Raw genomic sequence first — 22,786 nt, 5'->3', positions numbered from 1 at the left:
ACTGTACCAACACCTCTCCTCCTACTTACGATGGCCACCGTCCTCCTGACAATGTGCTGGGGAGTCTGGGAAGTGGCTGGAGGAGTGGTGACACATCCTTCTATTTCTACTTCTGCATCCCCACATAAAAGTCCCCTAAAAACAGAGCAGCTGGGCCAGATGCTTGTGCACACCTGCGATCCTAGCCCTTGTGTGTGTTGCTGCAGATCAAGGCCACAGTGAATTTGAAGCCAGCCTGGGATGGGAGTTACCCTGCCCCAAAGGCCACAAAACAGCAAAGGGCCGCCACTAAACAGAAACATAAACGACGACAGCTGATGTTTCATCTTCCTTTCAAAATTTATTACCTCGTGTGTGCACGTGACTCGTGTTTGCACAAGCACACCATGGCTATATTTATTACCATGCGTGCGCACGTGACTCGTGTTTGCACAAGCATACCATGGCACACGTCTGAAGGTCAGAGGTTGACTTTTCCCACGTGGATCGCCAGGCTCCATGGAGGATGGAGCCGCTGATGGCCTCACACAGCTCACAGTCAAGGGGACCCAGAGGAGCTGAAGGTTATGTTCCAACAGTGAAGAAAGCTGGCTGCTCTGTCAGGGAACTGGGTTTGTTTCAGAGCACCCACATCACACTGCTCAAACTGCCTGTTAATACCACTTCCAGGGGATCCAATGCCCTCTTCCAGCCTCAGAGCACCCACAGACATGTGCACATACCAACACACACAAATACTAAGTAATCTTTAAGGAAATCAGTGTCTCCTGCTCACCTGTGGCTTCTACCCTCGCTGCCGCACGACGCTGGCTTGTGGGCTATGGCTGTGACTTACCCCAACCTCCACACAGAGTCCACTTCCGACCTGCCAGAATGCACCAGCAAAGACCCACAACCACCAAGTCACCTACTAGATCCAACCAGTTATGACCAGTAAGACTCACCAGATGACCTTCCAGAATCTGCAAGTGACGACCTACTCAGTCCAACTCTTGATCTAGTAGACTCAGTGAAGACCTACTAGATTCAATCACTGACCTATGAGACTGAGCCAGTAACCAACCATTTGATCAAGTGGGGACACAGTAGAATTAACTATCGATTGGCGTTTGTAACCACGGGAATCGTCATCATGTACATAAAGGAGTGCTCTGGAAGGAATGGGCATGACAACCAAAGTCCAGGGAGCAATACTTTGAGGGAGGAGGCTCACAGGAAGCTCCACCCACAGAAGACACTCACTCCAATAGCCTGCCCCCTCGGGAGGTTTTCTAAAGTCCCAGCAGCCCCTAGTATGTGCACGCAGTGCTGTGGAGCCATTCCTTTCTGGTACAATTTTGTGCTTCCAAGAGTATGCAGCCCTACTGAGTGCTCACTTGGGCCTCTTGTCAGGACTGTGTGTGCAAAACAGATGGGAAGGATGACGCCGTGGCTCCCTCCAGAATAGAGAGCAGGCTTGCTTGCCATGGACTCCAGAACGTCAGGACTGCATCAGGCACTCAGGCAGGGATCCAAGGAGGCTGCCATGCCAAGGTGGGCCCTGGGGATGGAGGCATTTCACCACTGTGCTCACCACTGCGCTCACTACTTCACTACACTGCCTGCTTGCCTCTGCAAGCATCCATCTAAAGTAGCAGGCTGTATCTATCAGCTTCTAAATAATGTTGGAGCTCAGAAAAACCACCTCCAAATATGACGCCCAGTGCGCTGACCATTGCAGTTCAAGGCCCTGGGAGGACAGCAGATGCCCAGGATGGTTTTATTCTGACCCACCTTTATGTACTTCAAGAACACACACAAGAGGGGGAAGATTACGCGGGCCTTTTTCTGAGTTTCCACTCACTAACTTCACATCTAAGGGAAGAAGAAGAAGGTGAGCACACTCGGGTAGAGTTTTATCTCTGAAACCAATTCAGTTCCTGAGAGAATCCTTTTCCCAGTGCACTGTCAGGCCCTGGGCCTCTCATGACTTTCACCACCTGTCAAAATCCTCCACTCATGAAGAAAGTCACCGGCTAAGCGCACGCGCTGGGACTGTCCCTGAGAATGTAAATCCATGTGAAAGTCACTCTACCCACAGTAACATCCTTCCAGCAAAGCATCTGAGGGGCAAGGGCAGGGCTTCAGTTTAGTTTCACGATAGGATAAACAAAGTCCCAGACTTTAACATAAAATATGACTGGTTTTAATTCATTTAACGTGCGTGCATGTGCACATGTGTGCACGTGTGTATGTGTGTGTGTGTGCATTGCTGGGAACTGAAAGCAGCCTCGTACATCCCAAATCCCTTTAGGGAGATGGTGTGCATGCCTTTAATTCTAGCACAACAGTGGGGAGGCAGAAGGTAGAGGCAGGAGGATCTCTTTGAGTTAGAGGACAGCCTGGTCTACAGACCTTAGCTCCAGGACAGCCAGGGCTGCACAGGGAAACCCTGTCTCCAAATAAACCAAACACCAAAAACAAACAATGAGAAATTCTTTAAAATCAACTGAGTATGACCCAGTTCTGTTCTTTACACCAGAGAGCAGCTGCCTACCAATGGGTCCTTTCCTCTGAAAACTCTCCTTTCCTGAAATGAACACCCACCCACAAGCGAACAAAAAATGTGGTGAGAAAAAAGTCCGTCTTCTTGGAACACTTGCTAAAGAACAAACCAAGAAAAACAGGGGGAGTGCACAGGCCTGGAGAGGAGAGGAGGCCCCAGGAGAGGCGGCCCTAAGGGAGAAAAAGCAGGCAGAGCAGGAAGCTGGCACATCTGCTATCACAGGGCACTGGCCAGCTCCCTCCACTTCTTCCTCACACTCCCCTACCTGCCTTCCTCGAGGGGGACAAACCAGGATGAGAATCAGTGAGATGAGCCTCTCTCCCTCATCATCACCCTGGGCTGGCCTCACATTGGCAACCTTGCCTTGGCCTGGCAGCTCTAGACTGCAGGTATGTGCGGTCCTGTCCACTTAGGAGCTTTCAAAGAAGACGGGAAGGAGGAGGGGCCTGGAGAGAGATCAGCGGGGACGAACACTCGAGAGAACCCACACTGACCGTAGGGAACCAATTCCCACACGCTGCACACACATGCATGCTCACACACCAGTGCACCACACACGCCCCGACATATTTAAAGCCCACCCAGGGAGAACCATTATTCCATACATATATAAAAGGGAAAGTATCTGTAACTACATGCTCCCTTGGATAAGAGATAAACTATAAACACGGAATAAGTTGTATTTTTTTTTTTTAGCTGAGGAGTGATTATACTAAAGATATGACATAACTAATTTCTACATTGTGTTCTTACCAAAATCTCTCTCCAGAGTTTGGTATAAAATAAGTGGCATTTCTCAGGGCTGGAGGGATGACTAAGCAGGAGGAACGCTTCCCGCTCCTGCAGAGGACCACTTCCAGTTCTCACCATCTGTGTGTGTCAGGCAGCTCACAACTGCCTGCGATTTTATTTCAGGGAGACCCAGCCCCTTCTGGCTTCCACAGGCACCCACACGTGGGAACACACGCACGCACAAGCACACACTTAAACATTTTAACAATGGCTTCCATCTCGTTACTTACAGTGAGTCTGTTTTAAGTTATTTACCAGGTTTATTATGTATACAGCGTTCTGCCTGCGTGTGTGCCTGCAGGCCAGAAGAGGGCACCAGATCTCATCATAGATGGTTAATGAGCCACCATGTGGTTGCTGGATTTGAACTCAGGACCTCTTGGAAGAGCAGACAGCTCTCCAGCCCTACTCATATCTTATAGTCAGGTCCTCCCAGATACCATACAAATACCAAAATCTCTAGATGCTCATCCCTTAAATAGAATGGCATGTTTGTTTATAAACCTTTACACACCGTTGAATGTATTTGGTTTCCTGAAAGTGGGTCTTGAATACAGTGCAGGCTGACGGGCATCCTGACCCTCCTGCCTCAGCCTAACAAGTGCTGGGATTACGGCTGAACCGCCACACTAGGATCCATTTCTCTTCCTGCTGTTAACAGTTCATCCAAGAATGCCCAGTCTCTACCATGAGGCTGGCTGGTGACCAGAGAATGCACCGACCGTGTCATCAGCTGGATGGTCGAGTACAAAAGCAAAGAGCAGACGATCAAAGGCAGAACACTGCTACTCTGATTCCTTCAGGTTGGGGATGGGGACTTGGATCAATGGCAGAGTGACTGCCTAGCGAGTGTAAGACCCTGGGTTCGGTCTTCTTCAGTACTTGAGAGGCTGCATGGCTTACAGATGGGGCACAATCTGGGTGATGTATCCTTAGGCAATGTTGCCACTGGACACACATGCACGGCTCTAGATCTAACCGCGTGCTACACACTTAGGCTGGATGATATGCACATGCACTTTGCATATCTGCTCAGGCACTGGCGAGAATACTTTATGCAATTTCTCACCAGTGATAAACACATCCCACCTCATAAGCTTTTCCAAAAGAGCAGCCAGAATTCCTTAGCAGTAAATCATGGGCCCAACACACAAGAAGCCCCAAGCTGGACCCCTAGGGCCAGAAACAAGTAAGAATTCAGAATGCAGCGGTACCTTTAACCCCAGAACTTGGCAGGTAGATTTCTTGATTTAAGGGCTGCATGGTCTACACATTGAGTTCCAGCACAGCACAGCCAGGGCTACATAATGGGACCATCTTTATTTAAAATAAACAGGGCTGGAGAGATGGCTCAGCGGTTAAGAGCACCCGACTGCTCTTCCAGAGGTCATGAGTTCAATTCCCAGCAACCACATGGTGGCTCACAACCATCTGTAAAGAGATCTGATGCCCTCTTCTGGTGTATCTGAAGACAGCTACAGTGTACTTATATATAATAAATGAATAAATAAAAAAAATATTTAAAATAAACAAAACATACTCCCTAAACTGGTATTTCCTGAATCTTACAGCGATGATAAAGAAAAGGCTTTGGGCTGGAGAGATGGCTCAGCGGTTAAGAGCACTGACTGCTCTTCCAAAGGTCCTGAGTTCAATTCCCAGCAACCACATGGTGGCTCACAACCATCTGTAATGAGATCTGATTCCCTCTTCTGGTGTGTCTGAAGACAGCTACACTGTACTCATATAAATAAAAAAAAAATTAAAAAAAAAAAAAGAAAGAAAGAAAAGGCTTTAAACGGTGATCTACAATACCAGTTGTTATGGGGAAGGGCGGGGCACGCTGGACTGAGGCTCTGAGGATGATACAAGAACCCAAGCCACTATCACCACTTACACAGACAATTTCAGCATGAACTCAGCCCAGCAGAGGGGTTGGGATTACACTAAGACCATTATCATGAGACTAACTGTCCTACATCAGCCTTGGGAGCCAGATGAAACCCTCAGGGAACCATAGGAGTCTGAATGTTTGAGGAGAACCTTGCTCTATACCTCTCTGTCCTCCACAGTCCCTGGCACCAACTTTGTTCAGCGTCCCTCATAGGCCGGGGTGGCTAGAAGGCTGATGGCAGCCTGGTACCAGTCCATACGGGTATGTGGGGAAACACTTCCAGGCCATCTGTCACTATTACTGAGCACAGAGGCTCAGATGAAATCAAGTTGGAGAAACAGACAGATCAACTCCATCTCTGCCAGAGAAATGCAATCTGCAAGAGAGGCAGCAGGGAGGTTCTTAGTCATTGGAGCAATGTGTGACACAATTTTAGAAAGCCAAAGTTTTTAAATGCAGAGCAAAGAACTTCCTTAAGTCAAGGTGTCAAGTAGCCCAGGCTGCCCTTGAAATCAGCACTTCGGTGAGTTCCTGAGTCCGTGCCTTTCTTTTCTTTGTTAGGTGCATGTATGAGCACCACAGAAACCTCTGGTACCCGCAGACGCCAGAAGAAGGTGTCACAGTCCCTGGAACTGGAGTTACGGACAGTCTTGGACATCCACCTGAGTGCGAGGGAATCCAATCCTGGTCCTCCAGGAGAACAGCCAGTGCTCCCAACTGCAGAGCCTTCCCACCAGCTGTAAACTTGAAAATTATTCAGAGTTTACTGAGCAAGATATGGCCTACCCAGTTTACAGGGGGTGGGGTATGCATTTGAAATGACAATTCTGCAGGTGTCATGTGTGGTATTCTAGGAATCTCTCTATATAACACATAAGTAGAAAACTCTATGTATGGTTTAGATCAGTGAACAGTCACCAGTGTGGTCTTTTATAGAAATAAGAGAACCACGGTCCTTTTATGTTTCTGGTGCTCTTCATTCTTCTTTTTTTTTTTTCCGGAGCTGGGGACCAAACCCAGGGCCTTGCGCTCTACCATTGAGCTAAATCCCCAACCCCCAGTGCTCTTCATTCTTTTCTGAAGACCCTAGCTGTCTTAGTCAGGGTTTCTATTCCTGCACAAACATCAGGACCAAGGAGCAAACTGGGGAGAAAAGGGTTTATTCAGCTTACACTTCCACATCGCTATTCATCACCAAAGAAGTCAGGACTGGAACTCACACAGGTCAAGAAGTAGGAGCTGATGCAGAGGCCATGGAGGGATGTTACTGACTTGCTTCCCCCGGCTTGCTCAGCTTGCCCTCTTATAGAACCCAGGACCACCAGCCTAGGGATGGTACCACCCACAATGGGCTGGGCCCTCCCCCCTTGATAACTAGTTGAGAAAATGCCTTACAGCTGGGTCTCATGGAGGCATTTCCTCAACTGAGGCCCCTTTCTCTGTGATAACTTCAGCTTGTGTCAAGCTGACACACAAAACCAGCCAGTACAATTGACCCCTTGTCAACTTGACACACAAAGATATCACTATTAAGCCTCAACCCTCACTTTCTTATTCATACCCCAAGATCAAAATAACTGCAAGAGTCACACAGTCTTTACATATGGAAAGTTCAATCCCTTTAAAATATCCACTATCTTTTAAAATTCAAAGTCTTTTTAAAATTCAAAGTCTCTTAACTGTGGACTCCACTAAAATACTTTCTTACTTCAAGAGTGAAAAATATCAGGGCATAGCCACAAGCAAAAGTGAAATCAACTCTAAGCGTCCAATGTCTGGGATCCACCCAGGATCTTCTAGGCTCCTCCAAGGGCTTGGGTCACTTCTGCCCTTTGTAGCACACACCTTGTCTTTGAGGTTCCAGATGCCTGTGCCTCACTGCTGCTGCTGTTCTTGGTGGTCAACCCATTGTACTGGCATCTCCAAAACACTGCTGTCTTCCATTGCAGCTAGGCTTCACCAATAGCCTCTCACAGGCTCTTTTCATGGTGCCAAGTTTCAACTCCTTTGCATGACCCCTTCAGTCCTGGGCCATCAATTGCACCTGAGAGTGCACCTTCACCAATGGCCTCCCATGGCCTCTCACAGGACCCAGCCTCAGCTGCTCTTCATGACCCCTTCATGCCTTCAAAACTAGTACCACCTGGGTGACTCTTACACACTACCAAGTCCAGTCACAGCACAAGTTACAACCTTGGCTTTCTCTGGAACACAGCCTCTTTGTGATCTCAGAAAACACTTCCCAGATTTCACCTCAATGATGCTGGTCTCTTCTTAATCACCACTAATTTCTTAGCTCCGGCTGACCAGCATCAATAGTTCCAGTAATGCAAAGGTTTCGCTTTAGTAGTTCTGGTATCTTGTTAATCACAGCTGATTCTTCAGCCCCAGCTAACCAAAACCACAGAATCTTCGCAATCAAAATAGCAACAGCCCTGATAAGAGTTTTAACCTGGGGTTGGGGATTTAGCTCAGTAGTAGAGCGCTTGCCTAGCAAGCACAAGGCCCTGGGTTCGGTCCCCAGCTCCAAAAAAAAGAAAAAAGAAAAAAAAAAAGAGTTTTAACCTTCCCTCTTAAATTTTACAAGCCAGGCCTCCATCTTTCTGCACTGTTCTCAATATTATCTTCCAAGCTCTACAGAACATCCCACAGAGCTCTTAACATCCCAATGGCTCTTCTAGCTCAAAGTTCCAAAGTTCCTTCCACAGTCCTCCCCAAAACATGGTCAGGTTGGGGTTGGGGATTTAGCTCAGCGGAAGAGCGCTTGCCTAGTGAGCGCAAGGCCCTGGGTTCGGTCCCCAGCTCCGAAAAAAAGAAAAAAGAAAAAGAAAGAAAAAAAAAATGGTCAGGTTGTCACAGGAATACCCCACTCCTGGTACCAATTTGTCTTAGTCAGGGTTTCTATTTCTGCACAAACATCAAACATCGTGACCAAGAAGCAAGTTGGAGAGGAAAGGGTTTATTCAGCTTACACTTCCACATGGCTGTTCATCCACAAAGGAAGTCAGGACTGGAACTCAAGCAGGAGCTGATGCAGAGGCCATAGAGGGATGTTGCTTACTGGCTTGCTTCCCCTGGCTTGCTCAGCCTGCTTTCTTATAGAACTCAGGACCACCAGCCTAGGGACGGCACCACCCCAGTGGGCTGGGTCCTTCCCACCTTGATAACTAGTTGAGAAAATGCCTTACAGCTGGGTTTCATGGAGGCATTTCCTCAAGGGGGGCTCCTTTTTCTATGATAACTACAGCTTATGTTTAAACCAGCCAATACACTAGCTTATATTTACTTTCATTCCTCTTCTTTCATCTGAAGATTGCCCTTCAGGAGTGTACCTCATACTAGGGCTAAAAAAACCTCAGTTTTATAACTAGAAATATCTCTATCTCATCTTCTATTTTGTCTTACTTTTTTTTTTTTTCCGGAGCTGGGGAACGAACCCAGGGCCTTGCGCTTGCTAGGCAAGCGCTCTACCACTGAGCTAAATCCCCAACCCCTTGTCTTACTTTTCTATTGCTGTGATAAAATACCAAGATCAAGAAAACTTTAGAATAATGGTTTAATTTTGAGTTTACAGCCCCAGAGGGCTAGAGTCTAATGACAGAGCAAAAAGAGCCCAGACCTCATGTCAAACCACAAGCAGGAGACAGGGAATAACTCAAAATAGCATGAGACTTTTGAAATATCAAAGCTTACCCCTGATACATACTTCCTCCAGCAAAGTCACACATCTAGTCCTCCCCAAACGACAACTGGGGACCAAGTATTCAAACGTCCAAGACTTTCGGAGGAAGTCTTTCAAATGACCATGTACCTTTACAGGACATTTTAGCTGGGTATGAAGTTTGTAGAGTTTCTTTCAGCTATTAAAGTTTCATCCACCATCTTCTGTTGCTGTTAGAGTAATCGCTCACTGCTTTTTATACAGTTAATTTGCAGTTACTTTTATGTTTTTAATCTTTCATTGTCACTAATATGAGCATTAGGTCTCCAGGAATGATTTTGTTATTAGCTTAAGACAGTCTCTCTCATAGTCCAGGCTGGCCTTGAGCTTCTTATGTAGCCAGAGATGACCTTGAACTGTTCCTCCTGCTTTTGAATTCCAACTCTAGGCTTGGTGAACGTAAGCCTAGTAAGCTATCCCCAGACCAGAAATGGTTTTCTTTGTTCTCATCCCGTTTTGGCTGAACATCTTGCATCTAATAAAGCCTGCCTCTGATAACACCTCCATGGAAATACGACCACATGCCATACACATCCGTTTGTCAGTGACTTAACGCTGTCAGTCGTGCAACCATAAGTAAACCAACTTTAGAGCAGCTTCATTACCCCTCACTAAGAAAACCCATGCCCTAGCTGTTACCCCCAACAGTCCCACAGCAGTCCTAGTCAACCACCAGTTTATGGTTCTGCCTATTTGGGATGTTTAATATAGCAGGAATCATATATGGTCACTCCTTATTTAAAATAGCACAAAATCGTGCACCTGTACGAGGAGGGGCGGGGGAGTCACCACAACATGAGGAACTGTATTAAAGGGTCCCACCATTATGAGGATTGAAACCACAGGCTTAAAAATAAAGAGGGCTGGAGAGATGGCTCAGCGGTTAAGAGTACTGACTGCTCCTCTACAGGTCTTGAATTCAATTCCCAGCAACCACATGGTGGCTCACAACCATCTGTAATGGGATCTGATGCCCTCTTCTGGTGTGTCTGAAGACAGTGGCAGTGTACTTATATATAATAAGTGAATGAATAAATAAATAAATAAATAAATAAATAAATCTGAATTTTTTTTAAAAAAAAAGGGTAACCAATAAATGACCAGACCTTATAAAAAAAAGAAACAAGGGGGCAGTTCTGATGCTAAGATCTTGTTCCCCAGTTGTTTCTCAATCTGTCAGTAAAGAAAGCTGGAGCTTGATTGCTGGGTGGAAGGTACAGGTGGGACTTCCGGGTCTCAGGAGGGAAAGGCTGCAGATGGAAGGAAGAAGAGGAGTTTTCTGCCATGCTTTGGAGGAAGAAGAACACAACAACCGTGTGAGGTCTGGGGGGGTTGAGCTCATAGCCATCTGTAATGGGATCCGATGCCCTCTTCTGCTGTGTCTCCAGACAGCTACAGTGTACTCACATACATGAAATAAATAAATAAATAAATAAATAAATCTTTAAAAATAAATAAACTTTAGAAAGGAAGTTAAACATGGGAACATCACATTTATTTCCATTTAGTCTAACTTACTAATGCCTCACGACTCATATTCTGTAAAGAGAAGGTAACTAAATGCCCCCTAAGGGATCAATCAGTGTACACATTCTGGTTCTCTCACCCTCTGGTGGTTTGAATGATGACAGATATGTTTGAATGTTTGCTCCCCAGGGAATGAACTGTTTGGAAAGGATTAGGAAGTAAGTTCCTGTTGGTAGTTATGTCTCTGGTCAGTGTCTCCGCGTCTCCGCCCGCTACCTGTGCATCAGGATGCAAACCCTCAGTTACTAGCAGCTACAGCGCCATGCCTGTCTGCTTCCCGCCATGATGATAATGGACCAATTCTCTAAAACGGTAGGCCAGCCCTCTCAGCCCCCATTAAATGCATTCTTTTATAGGAGTTGCCTTGGTGTTAGTCTCTTCAGAACGACATAACAGTAACTAAGACACACTGTGCTGAGGTCCCAGTCTCCCGCACAGCATGTGCCGTGCATGAGAAGATGGCTTCTTTCTCTTTTCAAGCTCAGTGAAAGAGCATTCAACCCTGCTCCATTACAACATCTATCTGTGTAGATGGAAGGAAGGCAGCATGACAGCCGGCCTGAAACCACAGCCTCAGAAGGCAGAAACAGGGCAAGCTCAAAACAAGATGGCCACTGAGATTAGCCATGCTGGGGAGTTCTGGGTTTGACTGACAGAGTCTGCCTCAAGGAGTAAGTCATGGAGGACAATCCCCAGCATCAACCCTGAGCCTCTTCTTGGGCACACAAGTGCCCATATCCACACATACTCAAAGGCATGTGTGCACACGTGCACAGCACATGGGAATATGAAAAGTGGGTGTGTGTGGGCAGGGAAATGGCACAGCAGGCAAAAATACTTGCCACCTAGGAGGATGACCTGAACCTGTCCCCAGAATTCACATAAAGTACATACAAGGAGAAAACCGATTCCATAAACTTGTCCTCTGATCTCTACACACATATGGGACTCACACACCCTATAATAAATGTGTTGGTCTTGTTTTGGTTTGGTTTGGTTTGGTTTGGTTTTTCAAGTTAAGGTTTCTCTGTGTGGACCCAGCCTGGAAATGGCTCTGTAGAACAGAGAGATCACCTGCCTCAGGTGGAATGTTCCAGAGAAGAGCACAAGGCCCTGTGCCAAGATGACACAGTGAGGTTGTCAAGTTATTTTTAAATGTGATTTCTACCTTGGCAGTGGACATGTATGATCTCAGCACAAGGGAGGCTAGGGTAGGAGGATCATACACTCAAGTGCTACACAGTGAGACCATGTCTCAAGAAGAAACATGTAGGCTGGCCCTGTAGCCCAGTTGAGAGCATTTACCTAGAATGTACGACCCCAGATTCAGTGCCCAGCATTCCTCTGTGGAGAAGAACCGAGTGCAAAACAGCATGGGTGGAGTTAGAGATGAGGAAACTAAAATTTCAAGAAGCTAAAAAACTTACTGAGCACACAGCTTCAATTCACAGAAACTGAGTCCTAGCATGTGCTTGAACCCTCTCTTTCCCTCTCCCTCTCCCTTCTTTCCTTCTCCCTCTCCCTTCCTCCCTTTCTCCCTCCCTCCCCCCCACCCCCCACCCCCCACCCCCGCTACACTGCATGCTCTTAACTGATCTCCCAAGGCAAGCACGTTTCACTGCTGAGATCCATTCCTGTTGCGCTGCTGAAGACTACAGAGGGCTCTGAAATACGCTAGATGAAACTGCTGTGCTCTGCCCCCAGGCTTCCCTACAATTTTTTTTTTTAATTATTTCTTTATTATATATGAGTACACTGTCACTGTCTTCAGACACCAGAAGAGGGCACTGGATCTCATTATCGATGGTTGTGAGCCACCATGTGGTTGCTGGGAATTGAACTCAGGACCTCTGGAAGAGCAGTCAGTGCTCTTAACCGCTGAGCCATCTCTCCAGCCCCCTACAATTTTTTCAGACTGATTTTACCCCATGTGTATGAGTGTTTCAATAACATGTATGCTTATATACCAACTGCGAGCCTGTGCCTCAGACCTTAGGAGAAGGCATTGAAACTGCAGTCATGGATGGTTCTGGGCACCAAGTGGGTGCTGGGAACTGAACTCAGGCCCACAGCAAGCACAGCAGTGCTCTTAACTGTTGAGTCATCTTCTGCCCCAGACTTTCTGCTTTTAATAAAGTATTACTAGAAAAAGAGGCCATGAACAGGCTGGCAATATGCAAGGGAGTTAGAAGAAGCGTGAGTCTGACGTGGTGGCACACACACTTTTAAACACAGCACAGAGAGGCAGAGGCAGGCGGGTCTCTCTGAGCTCAGGGCCAGCCTGGTCTACATGAGTTCCAGGACAGGCAGGCTTACAGAGGAACCCTGTCTTGAAAAACAAAATAGAAGTATTATCTTTTGCCAAGCACAGTGGCTCAGCCAATCCAAGACTGGGGAAACTCAGGCAGAGTTGGTCACCAAACCCCAGACTAAATCAGCTACACAGAGACTCTCGAGCCAGAGCGTAGCCTAGCAGCTGGCAGCTCCTAACAGAAAGCCAGAGGGCGGGGGTTGGGGATTTAGCTCAGTGGTAGAGCGCTTGCCTAGCAAGCACAAGGCCCTGGGTTTGGTCCCCAGTTCCGAAAAAAAGAAAAGGAAAAAAAAAAAAAAAGAAAGAAAGAAAGAAAGAAAGAAAGAAAGAGAGAAAGGAAGAAAGAAAGTCAGAGGGCCTGAGTGCAATGCAAAGGGTCATGTGGCAGGAGAGTGGACTCTGCATGGCGCAGGCGCACTTGCACACAGACACACTGAAACAACACATACAGATGTAAGACGGAGGGACACTGTCTTAAAAATCATAGGAAAGGGGGCTGGAGAGGTGGCTCAGCGGTTAGCGCACTGACTGCTCTTCCAGAGGTCCTGAGTTCAATTCCCAGCAACCACATGGTGGCTCATTTGCCTTTTCATGTGCCCTTTTAAGGTTGTCAAGGTACTTTAAGAGGTTAACACAGGGGGCTGGGGATTTAGCTCAGTGGTAGAGCGCTTACCTAGGAAGCGCAAGGCCCTGGGTTCGGTCCCCAGCTCCGAAAAAAAGAACCAAAAAAAAAAAGAGGTTAACACAGAAGGGTAAAGGAAGTCTCCGTAAAACCCAGAGAGGAAAACTGCACCTCCTCTTTGGATCCTGTCTGGAGTCACAAATGAAAAAGAAAAGAAAGAAAAACAAAAACAAAAACAAAAAAAAAAAAAAAAACAACACGGGGCTCACAACCATCTGTAATGAGACCCGATGCCCTCTTTTGGAGTGTCTGAAGACAGCGACAGTGTACTCACATACATAAAATAAATAAATCTTAAAAAAACCACCATAGGGAAGTTATGCAATTCAAACTGGCGTGTCAATGGGTTGCTGAGATTACAGAGAAGACCAAATACTTAGCAAAGTCCCAGCTATTTAGAAAGAGCCCCTTTCCTCATGTCTGATAGAAGGTATTTCCACAGCTGCCACATCCACGTTTGCCGTGCGAAGCCTGGAAGTGCCCCATCTCCACTGTCCCTTTGTGATTCGAATGTTATTCTGGAATGACAGCAGGTGTGTGGGGATAGGGCATCCGAGTTTGAAGAACGGAGACCAGGGCTCTCTTTAGCTCAGTCAGCACCCGCCAGGCAGTGTGCGCGGCTCCAGTCCTCAGCGTCACAGAGAGTCAGCTGTGGTAGAGCAGGTTTCTAATCTGCATTAGGGAGGCAGAGACAGGAGGATCGCAGGAGTGCACTGGCCAGCTAGCCTCACCCTAATCAGTGAGTTTCAGGTCCCAGGGGGAAAACTGATGGACAGCTACTGAGAAATGATATATAAACACAGGCAGGCGCACGTACACGCGCGCACACACACAAAATGCTTAAGGCAAACAGCAAATACAGTGGTGTAAACCTGTAACACATGCACACATAATAAATAAAATGCTTATAAATATGTGTGCATATGTATGTATATATGTATGCATATACATATGTATGTATGTATGTACATGTGTGTGTGTGTGTGTGTGTATGTATGTATGAATGACAAGGATGGGCTGGGGACGGAGCACAATTGACAGTGTTTACCTTCCTTGCATGAGGCACTCACTGGGTTCAAACTCTAGGACTCCAGGGTGGGGGAGTGGGCGAGCCACAAGCAGTAGTACACACCTCTAAATCTTAGACTTGAGAGTTTGAAACCAACATGGGCTACAGAGACTCTGTCTCAAGAAATGAAAACTAGGGCTGTGCTTCAGCTCAGGGGCAGGGCACTTGTCCCAGGTGCGCAAAGTCCTGAGTTCTAGTCCCTATACTATAAAACCAAAATATCAATGTAAAGATTTTTTGGAAACATATACACTGTCCACTCACATAAAACAAGATGGCTCCACTTTGAGGGAGAGGTAATTCGGAAAGAAGCAGTGGTGGGGTAGGAAGCCTCGACGTGCTGGGAATACTGCTTTTCCAGCAGGGGCTTCAAGGTGCTGGGTTCGGTCTATCACACGGAACAGACGTGGAGCATCGCAGCGGCGGTGGGGGTTAGCGGGCAGCTCCAGAATAGAGCCCGCACTGGACTCTCCTCCCGTCACTCACTAGCTGCGACTCTGGGCAAGTTATTAACCTTTCTGCTGAAATTCTCCCTCTGTAACGTAAGCTGAACGCCTGCAGTAATCACTTCAGGATCACAAGACCGCAAGATCCTTCTTAGTGCAATTAAATGTTTGTTGAGTAAATAAGTATGAATGATTTATTGTCTATTCTAAAGCAACATTAGAAGAAGAAACAGGTTTTGAGCATTAGTAGAAAACGCACAGAATACTCAACGGAGAGGTGATGGTGATGGTGTCAACCACTAGTCTAGCACAAAGGACCTACATACAAGGCAAGACGAGTCCTCCAGACTTCCACCTCGAGGCCACTGGGAGCTGCAGTCTGCGAGGTCCTGGCTGCAGGCTCGAGGGAGCCAGTCCATCTCTAGGACTCCAGTGCTTTGGCACTCTGGAGTAATAGGAGGCACTGGTCGACTCAGTCAGGCTTTCCTGTTCTCCAGAAGGGATTCTGAAACTGCCTATGCCTCAGGAATTCACTACTTCCATTTAAAAATTGACATTTTCTAGTCGCTCCAAGGAAATAACTGAGACTTCCAATGAGTTTCTGAAAGACACAGCTGGCCCTCTGCCGCTTGCCTGGGCTTTGACCCTGACCCTAACTTTGCTGGCCATATTTTTTTTTTCTTTTCTTTTCTTTTTTTTTTTTTTTTTTTTTTTCCTTTTTTTGGAGCTGGGGACCGAACCCAGGGCCTTGCGCTCGCTAGGCAAACACTCTACCGCTGAGCTAAATCCCCAACCCCCGCTGGCCATATTTTACAACTACTCTCTTTATTACTACCACCACCACCACCGTCACCATCACCACCACCATCACCACCTCCACCACTACCATCATCACCACCACCACCACCACCACCACCATCACCATTATTATTACTTTGGTCTTTTTGAGACAGGGTTGTTCTGTGTAGTCCTGCCTGTCCTCAAGACAGCCTGCTGCTTCTGAGCGCTGGTATCACACATGTGTGCTCCCACTGCCCGGCTACACCTCTCTTTATTAAGCCCTCCTTAAATGTCAGGCGCTGTAACAAATACCATGTCCGAATCCTCAGAGGCATTCTGGCTAGCTTCCATTACTCTTCTTGTCACTTACGGCCAACAACAGCTTAGTTGGGAAGCCCTCCCTGACCAAGAACAGCAAGGCTAGACCTAAGCTCGGTTTGGTCTGGCTCCAAAGGCCACGCCCTTTCCATGAAGAGTGCCCTGGGCGACTGCACACCCTGCCTACACCCTCTGTCCAATCCCAGGTCATTAGCTGAGGTGGTCTAAAGCAAGAAGCACCAGGCTTGATGGCGTGGTGCTGACAACACCAGCACTCCGGAGACTGAAGCAGGTGGGTTCTCAAGAAGGGAAAACTGAACCATAACACGAAAAACCTGATCCAGTGAAAAAAATCTATTTTAGCATTTATTTATGAAACGAGGTCTCAATAAATAACCCACGAGGGCCTCAAATTCAAGGCCTTCCTGTCTCAGTCTCCCAAATGCAGGGGACTGTAGGTACGCGCCACCACTCCCCGGTCATCCTGACAATTTTCTAAATAAATAACTATTTCATGTCGCTAAACAGAGCTCTTCTCACGGGTCCGCTCCAATGAACGTTTAACGGGGCATTAAGGCTATGCGTATTGGACAACGGTCATCCAAACCATGGATGAAATTCCAGCAGCCTCTCTGGCACCTTGACCATAACTAGCTAGAGGAAATGCAGTCATTCAAAAGAAATAGCTGAAATTAATAAAAATTACCGGAATGCAATTTGCTGCCCATGGCCTGTCCTCTCTGCTGCAGGACACTGTCCCCGAAGGTACACAAAGCTGCTGTCACACTACAGTTAACACAGGAACTCTGCATATCGGCGGCTTTCTTCCCCATGTCAGGTTCTACAAGCCACCGAGCAGCGGCTCCTCCCCTTGCCTGTAGTAGCAAAAAGGACACACACCCACCTCTCGCTGCACTGAGGAGTGAGTCTAAGGTAAACAAAGGTCCTGGGAATTTGGCCTTTCCAACCAGATCCGCATCCTACCTCTGCTGGGAGCTGAGGTGGCTGCTAGAACACAACCTCTTCCTCCTCCTCGCAGCCCCACAACTGGGGAGTCAGACACACTAATCCTACTTTACTTAAAGCATAAGGGCTTTCTGCCCCCAGCAATCACCAAACGTGTCCGGAAAGACAGTCTGCTGCCAGCTCCGGTTACATGACCCCATATCTTAAATAAATAAATGAATGAATGCCTGGCTCCAGGGCGTCTCATTAACATTGTATGCTCCCAGGAGAAGCACAGTCCACGGACTAGGAAGCTGGTTCTGACCACTCCGTTATCTTCTAGAAAAGTCACTTTCCCTTGTGCCCTGGCTAGACTTGCTTCCTCAGTCAAGGGCCAGGGGTAGAAGCCAGGCACGGTGAAATACGCCTTTAAACCCCAGTGTTTTGAGAAGCAGAGGCTAGAGAATCTCTAGGACATTGAGACCAGCCGGGTCTACAGATCAAGTTTCAGGACACCAAGACTACACTTACTGAGATCTTGTCTCAAGGAAGCGAAGAAAAAGAAGAGGGGAGTGGAGGGGCTGGACTACAGCAAGGATTCTTCACTTATTCCGGGATGCTCTGAGAGAGATTCAGATATGTACATTTCTAACTCCCACCAAAACTGCTATAAAAAAAAAAAAATCACCTAAAACCAGGCATGGTGGCAAATGCCAATTACTCTGGCACTTCAGAGGCGAAGGCAGGAGGCCCATTAACTCCACGCTAACTCGGGCTACAAAGTGAGGGAGGCACTGTCTCAAGAGAGAGACAGACTACGAAAAGTCAGCAGGAGGCGTGGGCAGGGAAAGGTGTTTGATTCCCAGAACCCCCAGTAAAAAGTGGAACTAGACAACTGACTCCCCAGAGTTACCCTGCAACCTCCACATGCACACTGTGTGGTACTTCTGTACCTCCCTGAACCCACACGACACACACACTCATTAACGTCAAATAACCACCCACACAAGTTATAACCCCACATAAAAATACCCTGAGTCCGACTGAGCACTCCCTGTGTGTGAGGCTCTTCAACACATCTTCACATACAAAAACTCATGCAGTCTTCTACTTTCTCTACTCTAGGCTGGCCTTAAAACTGCACCCCTCCGACCTCAGCCTCCAAAATGCTAGGACTGAGGATGTGTGCGCCAGAGCAGCCTACGATAATCTCTGAAGTATATACTGGTATTATCCAGTTTGAAAGTGATCAGAAGGGGTTGGGGATTTAGCTCAGTGGTAGAGCGCTTGCAGCTCCGGAAAAAAAAGAAAAAAAAAAAAAAAAAAAAAAAAAAAGAAAGTGATCAGAAGTAATGAAGAGCCTAGACTCCAGGAGCCCAGTACATAACAAACAGGGTATCTGAATGTAGCTGATCACATAAGCCACTATCAGCCAGGAAAAGGACACCACCCACGTCAGAGATAGAGGCTCACACAAGCCTTGGTGTTCCATGTTGACTGGCAACACACACACACACACACACACACACACACACACACACACACACACACGGCACACACGCGCACTCGCCCACCCCCCCAAACCACTAGCCACTGTGCAGCCAAACTCTGGATCACTAAAACTACTGAGACCACGTCAATTAACAACCCTCACCAACCCCAAGCTAGAAAAAGGAGAGAAAACAAACGGCAAAGCTACCCCCAATTTTTGCAGCCACCAGTTCTAACAAGCTGCTGCATCACGTAGAGACCCGGAGTCCTTCAGGTATGGCTGAAAAGTTATCTTGCCAGTCAATCCCTCACCCTCCAAATACCCGGCCCGACAGAACGGATTATCAGAAAGCCACAAAGCACAAGTGGACACTGGCTGTCAAAAAAAACCCTCCAAGGCATCTTAAAGGGAAGGTTGCTGAAACTTTATCCCCACCTCCGCTGACCTTTCTCCAATCCGTCTGTCTGTGTAACGAGAAGAAAGCGTACCCAGAAAGGAGGGAGGTCCGAAAGGACGACCAGCCTCGGTTTACATCTTTTTCAAGGGTGATGCAACAGGGTCAGACAGAAGAGGAGGAGCTCGCCTTCCAGAAGGAGAGGGCCAGCGTCGGCGCTGCAATCTAAGGGGACCTGGGTAATCCAGCACCGGGTGGCAAAGCCAGAAAGGAAGCGGCGCTGGGCGGCTCGGGACGCGGGAAGAGGCCTGGACCGCTGGCCTGGCTGGGTTCCGTGCGGGTCTATGAGATACGGACAGGAAAGGGCTGGGTGACCCGCGCTGAGGAAGGAGGCGGCGGCGGGGGTGGGGAAGGAGCTGGCCCGGGCGAGGGAAGAACGCAGCGCTGACAACGGCCCGCTAGAGTTGAATCGCGACTGCCCGGAGCCGCTCGCCCTAGTGCGGCCCGAGGGAGGTCGGAGGGCTCGAGAAGGGAGCGGGTACGGAGGGTGGCGCTCTCACCGGGACAGATGCTTCAAGATCTGCTTCTTAATGATCCCGGCCATGCTGTAGCCGCGGCCCGCGTGGAGTGCAGGCAGGCGGGTTGTCCTGGCCTCCTCAGTTGTGGTAAAGAGGCGTCCTCTCACCTCGCCGCGGTGCGGGCACCGACCGCCGTAGCCACAGCAGCCGCCATGGCGCTCTGTCGCCCCTGCCGCAGCGCCCGGAGTTCCACCACGTTCCCACCCACCCGCGCAGCCCGCAGCCTCCCGCGAAGAACCGCGACCGCACGCCGCCCTCTCGGCTCCCCGTGGCGAGAGCGCACGGCGAGGGGCGGGGACGCGCGCCGCGGCACAGGCGCACGGGATGAGGGGCGGGGCGGCTCACAGGGCAGAGGGCGGGGCCTATGGCGTGGGCGGGGCTTAGAGGGTAGGAGGCGGGGTTCAGTCGTCCAGGAGCTGGATGGTGGTGGCACGCACCTCGACTCCAAACTCTCCCGGAGCAAGAGGCAGACAAATATGGGAGCTCGAGGCCAGTCTAGATGGGGAATTCCCGGACAGCCAAGGATACATTGAGAGACCTTGTCACCAAAGAAATAAAAAAAGTTTTAAAGATTGATGTGTCAGCCTTTGCGAGTATCCACTTATCACGTCAAGCTGAGGACACGGCTCAGGGGTAAGGCGCTTGCCACCAGCATTGAGGCTGAGTTCCATCCACAGACCCAGAGGAAGGCGCCTCAAACCCTGAAGCGCAAGGACAGTAAGAAACATTTCCAATGACCCTGGCTGACACTATGCTAGCAGCTGATTCTGAGCCAAGAAATCTAATCTTTAATGCTTCCAGTTTCAAGAAAAATGTCTGCGGTTATTATCTTCTGTTAAACCCATAAGGTCTCTGTGGTAAACAACATTCTAGGCAAGCCTCGGGGACACTCCATCAAACACCGGGAGGCTCCTTCCACTCTTCACTGTATCCGGAAGTCTCTGATAACCATCTGACCAACGCTACGCAACTGGGACAAGGGCTGAATCCTGTTTCCATGCATGAAGATGGCTCGGTGCAAGGATCTCATTTCTCAATGCACCACCCTGACAAACTGCTGAGGTCAAAACTCCGAACCACGGCAAACCTAAACAACATGCTTTGCTTAAAGCCTCCTTTAGGAAATTTAAATAAAAACTCCAATCTAGCTATTGATCTTTTGAGTACACATGACTCAAAGAAGAGAAAAAAAAAAAAAAAACAACTCAGCAACATACTCAACTGCCTTTTGAAAAGAAAGCAATGGGGCTGGAGAGAGGGCTCAGTGGTTACGAGCACCCGACTGCTCTTCCAGAGGTCATGAGTTCAATTCCCAGCAACCACATGGTGGCTCACAACCATCTGTAAAGAGATCCGATTCCCTCTTCTGGTGTATCTGAAGACAGCTACAGTGTACTTATATATAATAAATGAATAAATCTTTAAAAAAAAAAGAAAAGAAAGCAATGAAAACAAGCATCTTCAATGCTCGCTATTGAGTGTCATTTTGCTTTCTTGGTTAGTTTGGCAGGGGTAGGGATTAAGCCCAGTACCTCAAGCAAATGAGAAAGTCGCACAATTCAGACGCCATCCCCGCCCCCCTAAGACTATTGTTTTTTGTTTGTTTCTTTTTTTTTCTTTTTTCTTTTTTTTTCAGAGCTGGGGACCGAACCCAGGGCCTTGTGCTTGCTAGGCAAGCGCTCTACCACTGAGCTAAATCCCCAACCCCTAAGACTATTGTTTTTATTTATCTTTGTGAATGCCAAGTGAACTCAGGTGCCGGCAGAGGCCAGCTGTCAGATCCTTTGGCACTGGAGTTACAAGCAGTTGTGACCCACTAGGTGTGGGTGCTGGGCACAGAACCTGGGCCCTCTAGAGCAGCACTTAGCAGCCCAGCCATCTCTCCAGCCCCCAGGTCTTTTAAGTTTACTTTTAAGTTTACAAGGTGTCCAGGTATTGTTCTAGATGACCAGAGAATTGCTATGTAGCTAGACCAGTATCATACCAAACTTGCAGCAATCCTCCTGTCTCTGACTCCTGAGCACCAACAACACAGCTGTCCACACCACACCTAGCTATACTGTTTTAGTCACTGCAATTAAAATTCATTGAGCTTTCACAAGTTGCCATAAATTTTTCTGAATCTTTATTCCAAAACTAGCAATGTTTCCAGATGGAGATGTAATGAGAGAGAGAGAGAGAGAGAGAGAGAGAGAGAGAGAGAGAGAGAGAGAGGATTGAGAGGAAGGGCGAACTATCTGACAACAGTTTTGGTGGTGGTGGTGGTGGTGGTGTTCTTTATTGAGACAGGGTTTTTCTGTGTAGCCCTGGCTGTCCTGGAACTAATTTGTAGACCAGGCTGTTCTAGAATTCTGAGATAGGCCTGCCTCTTCCCCCACCCCCACCCCCTACCCCAACCCTGAGTGCTGGGATTAAAGGTATTCGATGCCATTCCCAGTTGATACCACTCTTTGAATTCCCAGTCCTCATGAGCTGAAGTAGTTCAAGGCCATCCTGGGCTGTATGAAAACACTCCCATCTCAGGATAGCAGCCAGGCATGAGGGAAGCACCTGGAAGAAGCAGGACTTCGAAATTTAAGGTCATCCATAGCGATTTCTAGGACAACCCAGGTTCCTTGTGACCCTTCTCTTTTACTTATTTTACATATACGAGTGCTCTGTCTGCATAGACACCAGAAGAGGGCATCGCATCCCACTACAGAGGGTTGTGGGCCACCGTGTGGTTGCTGGGGATTGAACTCAGGACCTCTGGAAGTTTAGTCAGTGCTCTTCTTAACCTGCTCTATCCTGGAGACCACATTTTAAAAAAATAAAAGAGTGGCTGGAGAGATGGTAGACGGATAAGAGCACTGGTTGCTCTTCCAGAGGGCCTGGGTTCAATTCCCAGGACACACAGGGCAGCTCACACTGTAATTCCAGTTCCTGGGCTTCGGACACCCTCACACATATGCATGCATGCAAAACACCAATGAACATAAAATAAAAATAAATTACATGAGAAAAGCTAAAAAAAAAAAAAAAGTTTTGTTTTTTTCCAGGCAGGGTTTCTGTTTGTAGCCATGGCCGTCTGAGGACTTGCTCTTTATAGAGTGGGCTGGCCTCGAACTCTGCAATCTACCTACTCGTGCCTCGTGACTGTTAGGATGAAAGGTTTGCACTGAATGACACTCTGCTGCCAACTGGATCTCTGGAGGCAGAGATGCCAAATCAAGTGGCCTGGAGACCAGAGACCCTGAAGTGGTAAATCAGTAAAATGATTACCTCTGTGCCGTGGTGTAGTCAGGCCTCTCAG

The 22,786-nt window shown here is 48.0% G+C and overlaps 1 protein-coding gene and 1 non-coding gene across 5 annotated transcripts in view; one reads left to right on the top strand and one right to left on the bottom strand.

The window, feature by feature from the left end:
• Bltp3a (bridge-like lipid transfer protein family member 3A) overlaps positions 1–19,833 on the bottom strand; it is a 44,372-nt gene extending 24,539 nt beyond the window's left edge. The window contains exon 1 of one of the 4 annotated variants that reach the window (XR_005497711.2): positions 19,477–19,796. Coding sequence is in view for 1 of the 4 variants with exons in the window: in XM_002728921.6 (XP_002728967.3) it covers positions 19,477–19,520 (44 nt within the window). In the remaining 3 variants the exon portion in view is untranslated. The other 3 variants (XM_002728921.6, XM_039099275.1, XM_039099274.2) reach the window with 3 other exon arrangements.
• Positions 13,490–13,615, top strand: LOC120099029 (small nucleolar RNA SNORA26). Its single transcript, XR_005497856.1, has one exon. It is a non-coding gene; the product is annotated as a small nucleolar RNA SNORA26 (small nucleolar RNA).
• Positions 19,834–22,786: the final 2,953 nt, after the last annotated feature.

This window comes from Rattus norvegicus, chromosome 20, assembly GCF_036323735.1.
Source record: "Rattus norvegicus strain BN/NHsdMcwi chromosome 20, GRCr8, whole genome shotgun sequence".
Taxonomy (NCBI): Eukaryota; Metazoa; Chordata; class Mammalia; order Rodentia; family Muridae; genus Rattus; species Rattus norvegicus.
This window is presented reverse-complemented; position numbering and strand designations above follow the sequence as displayed.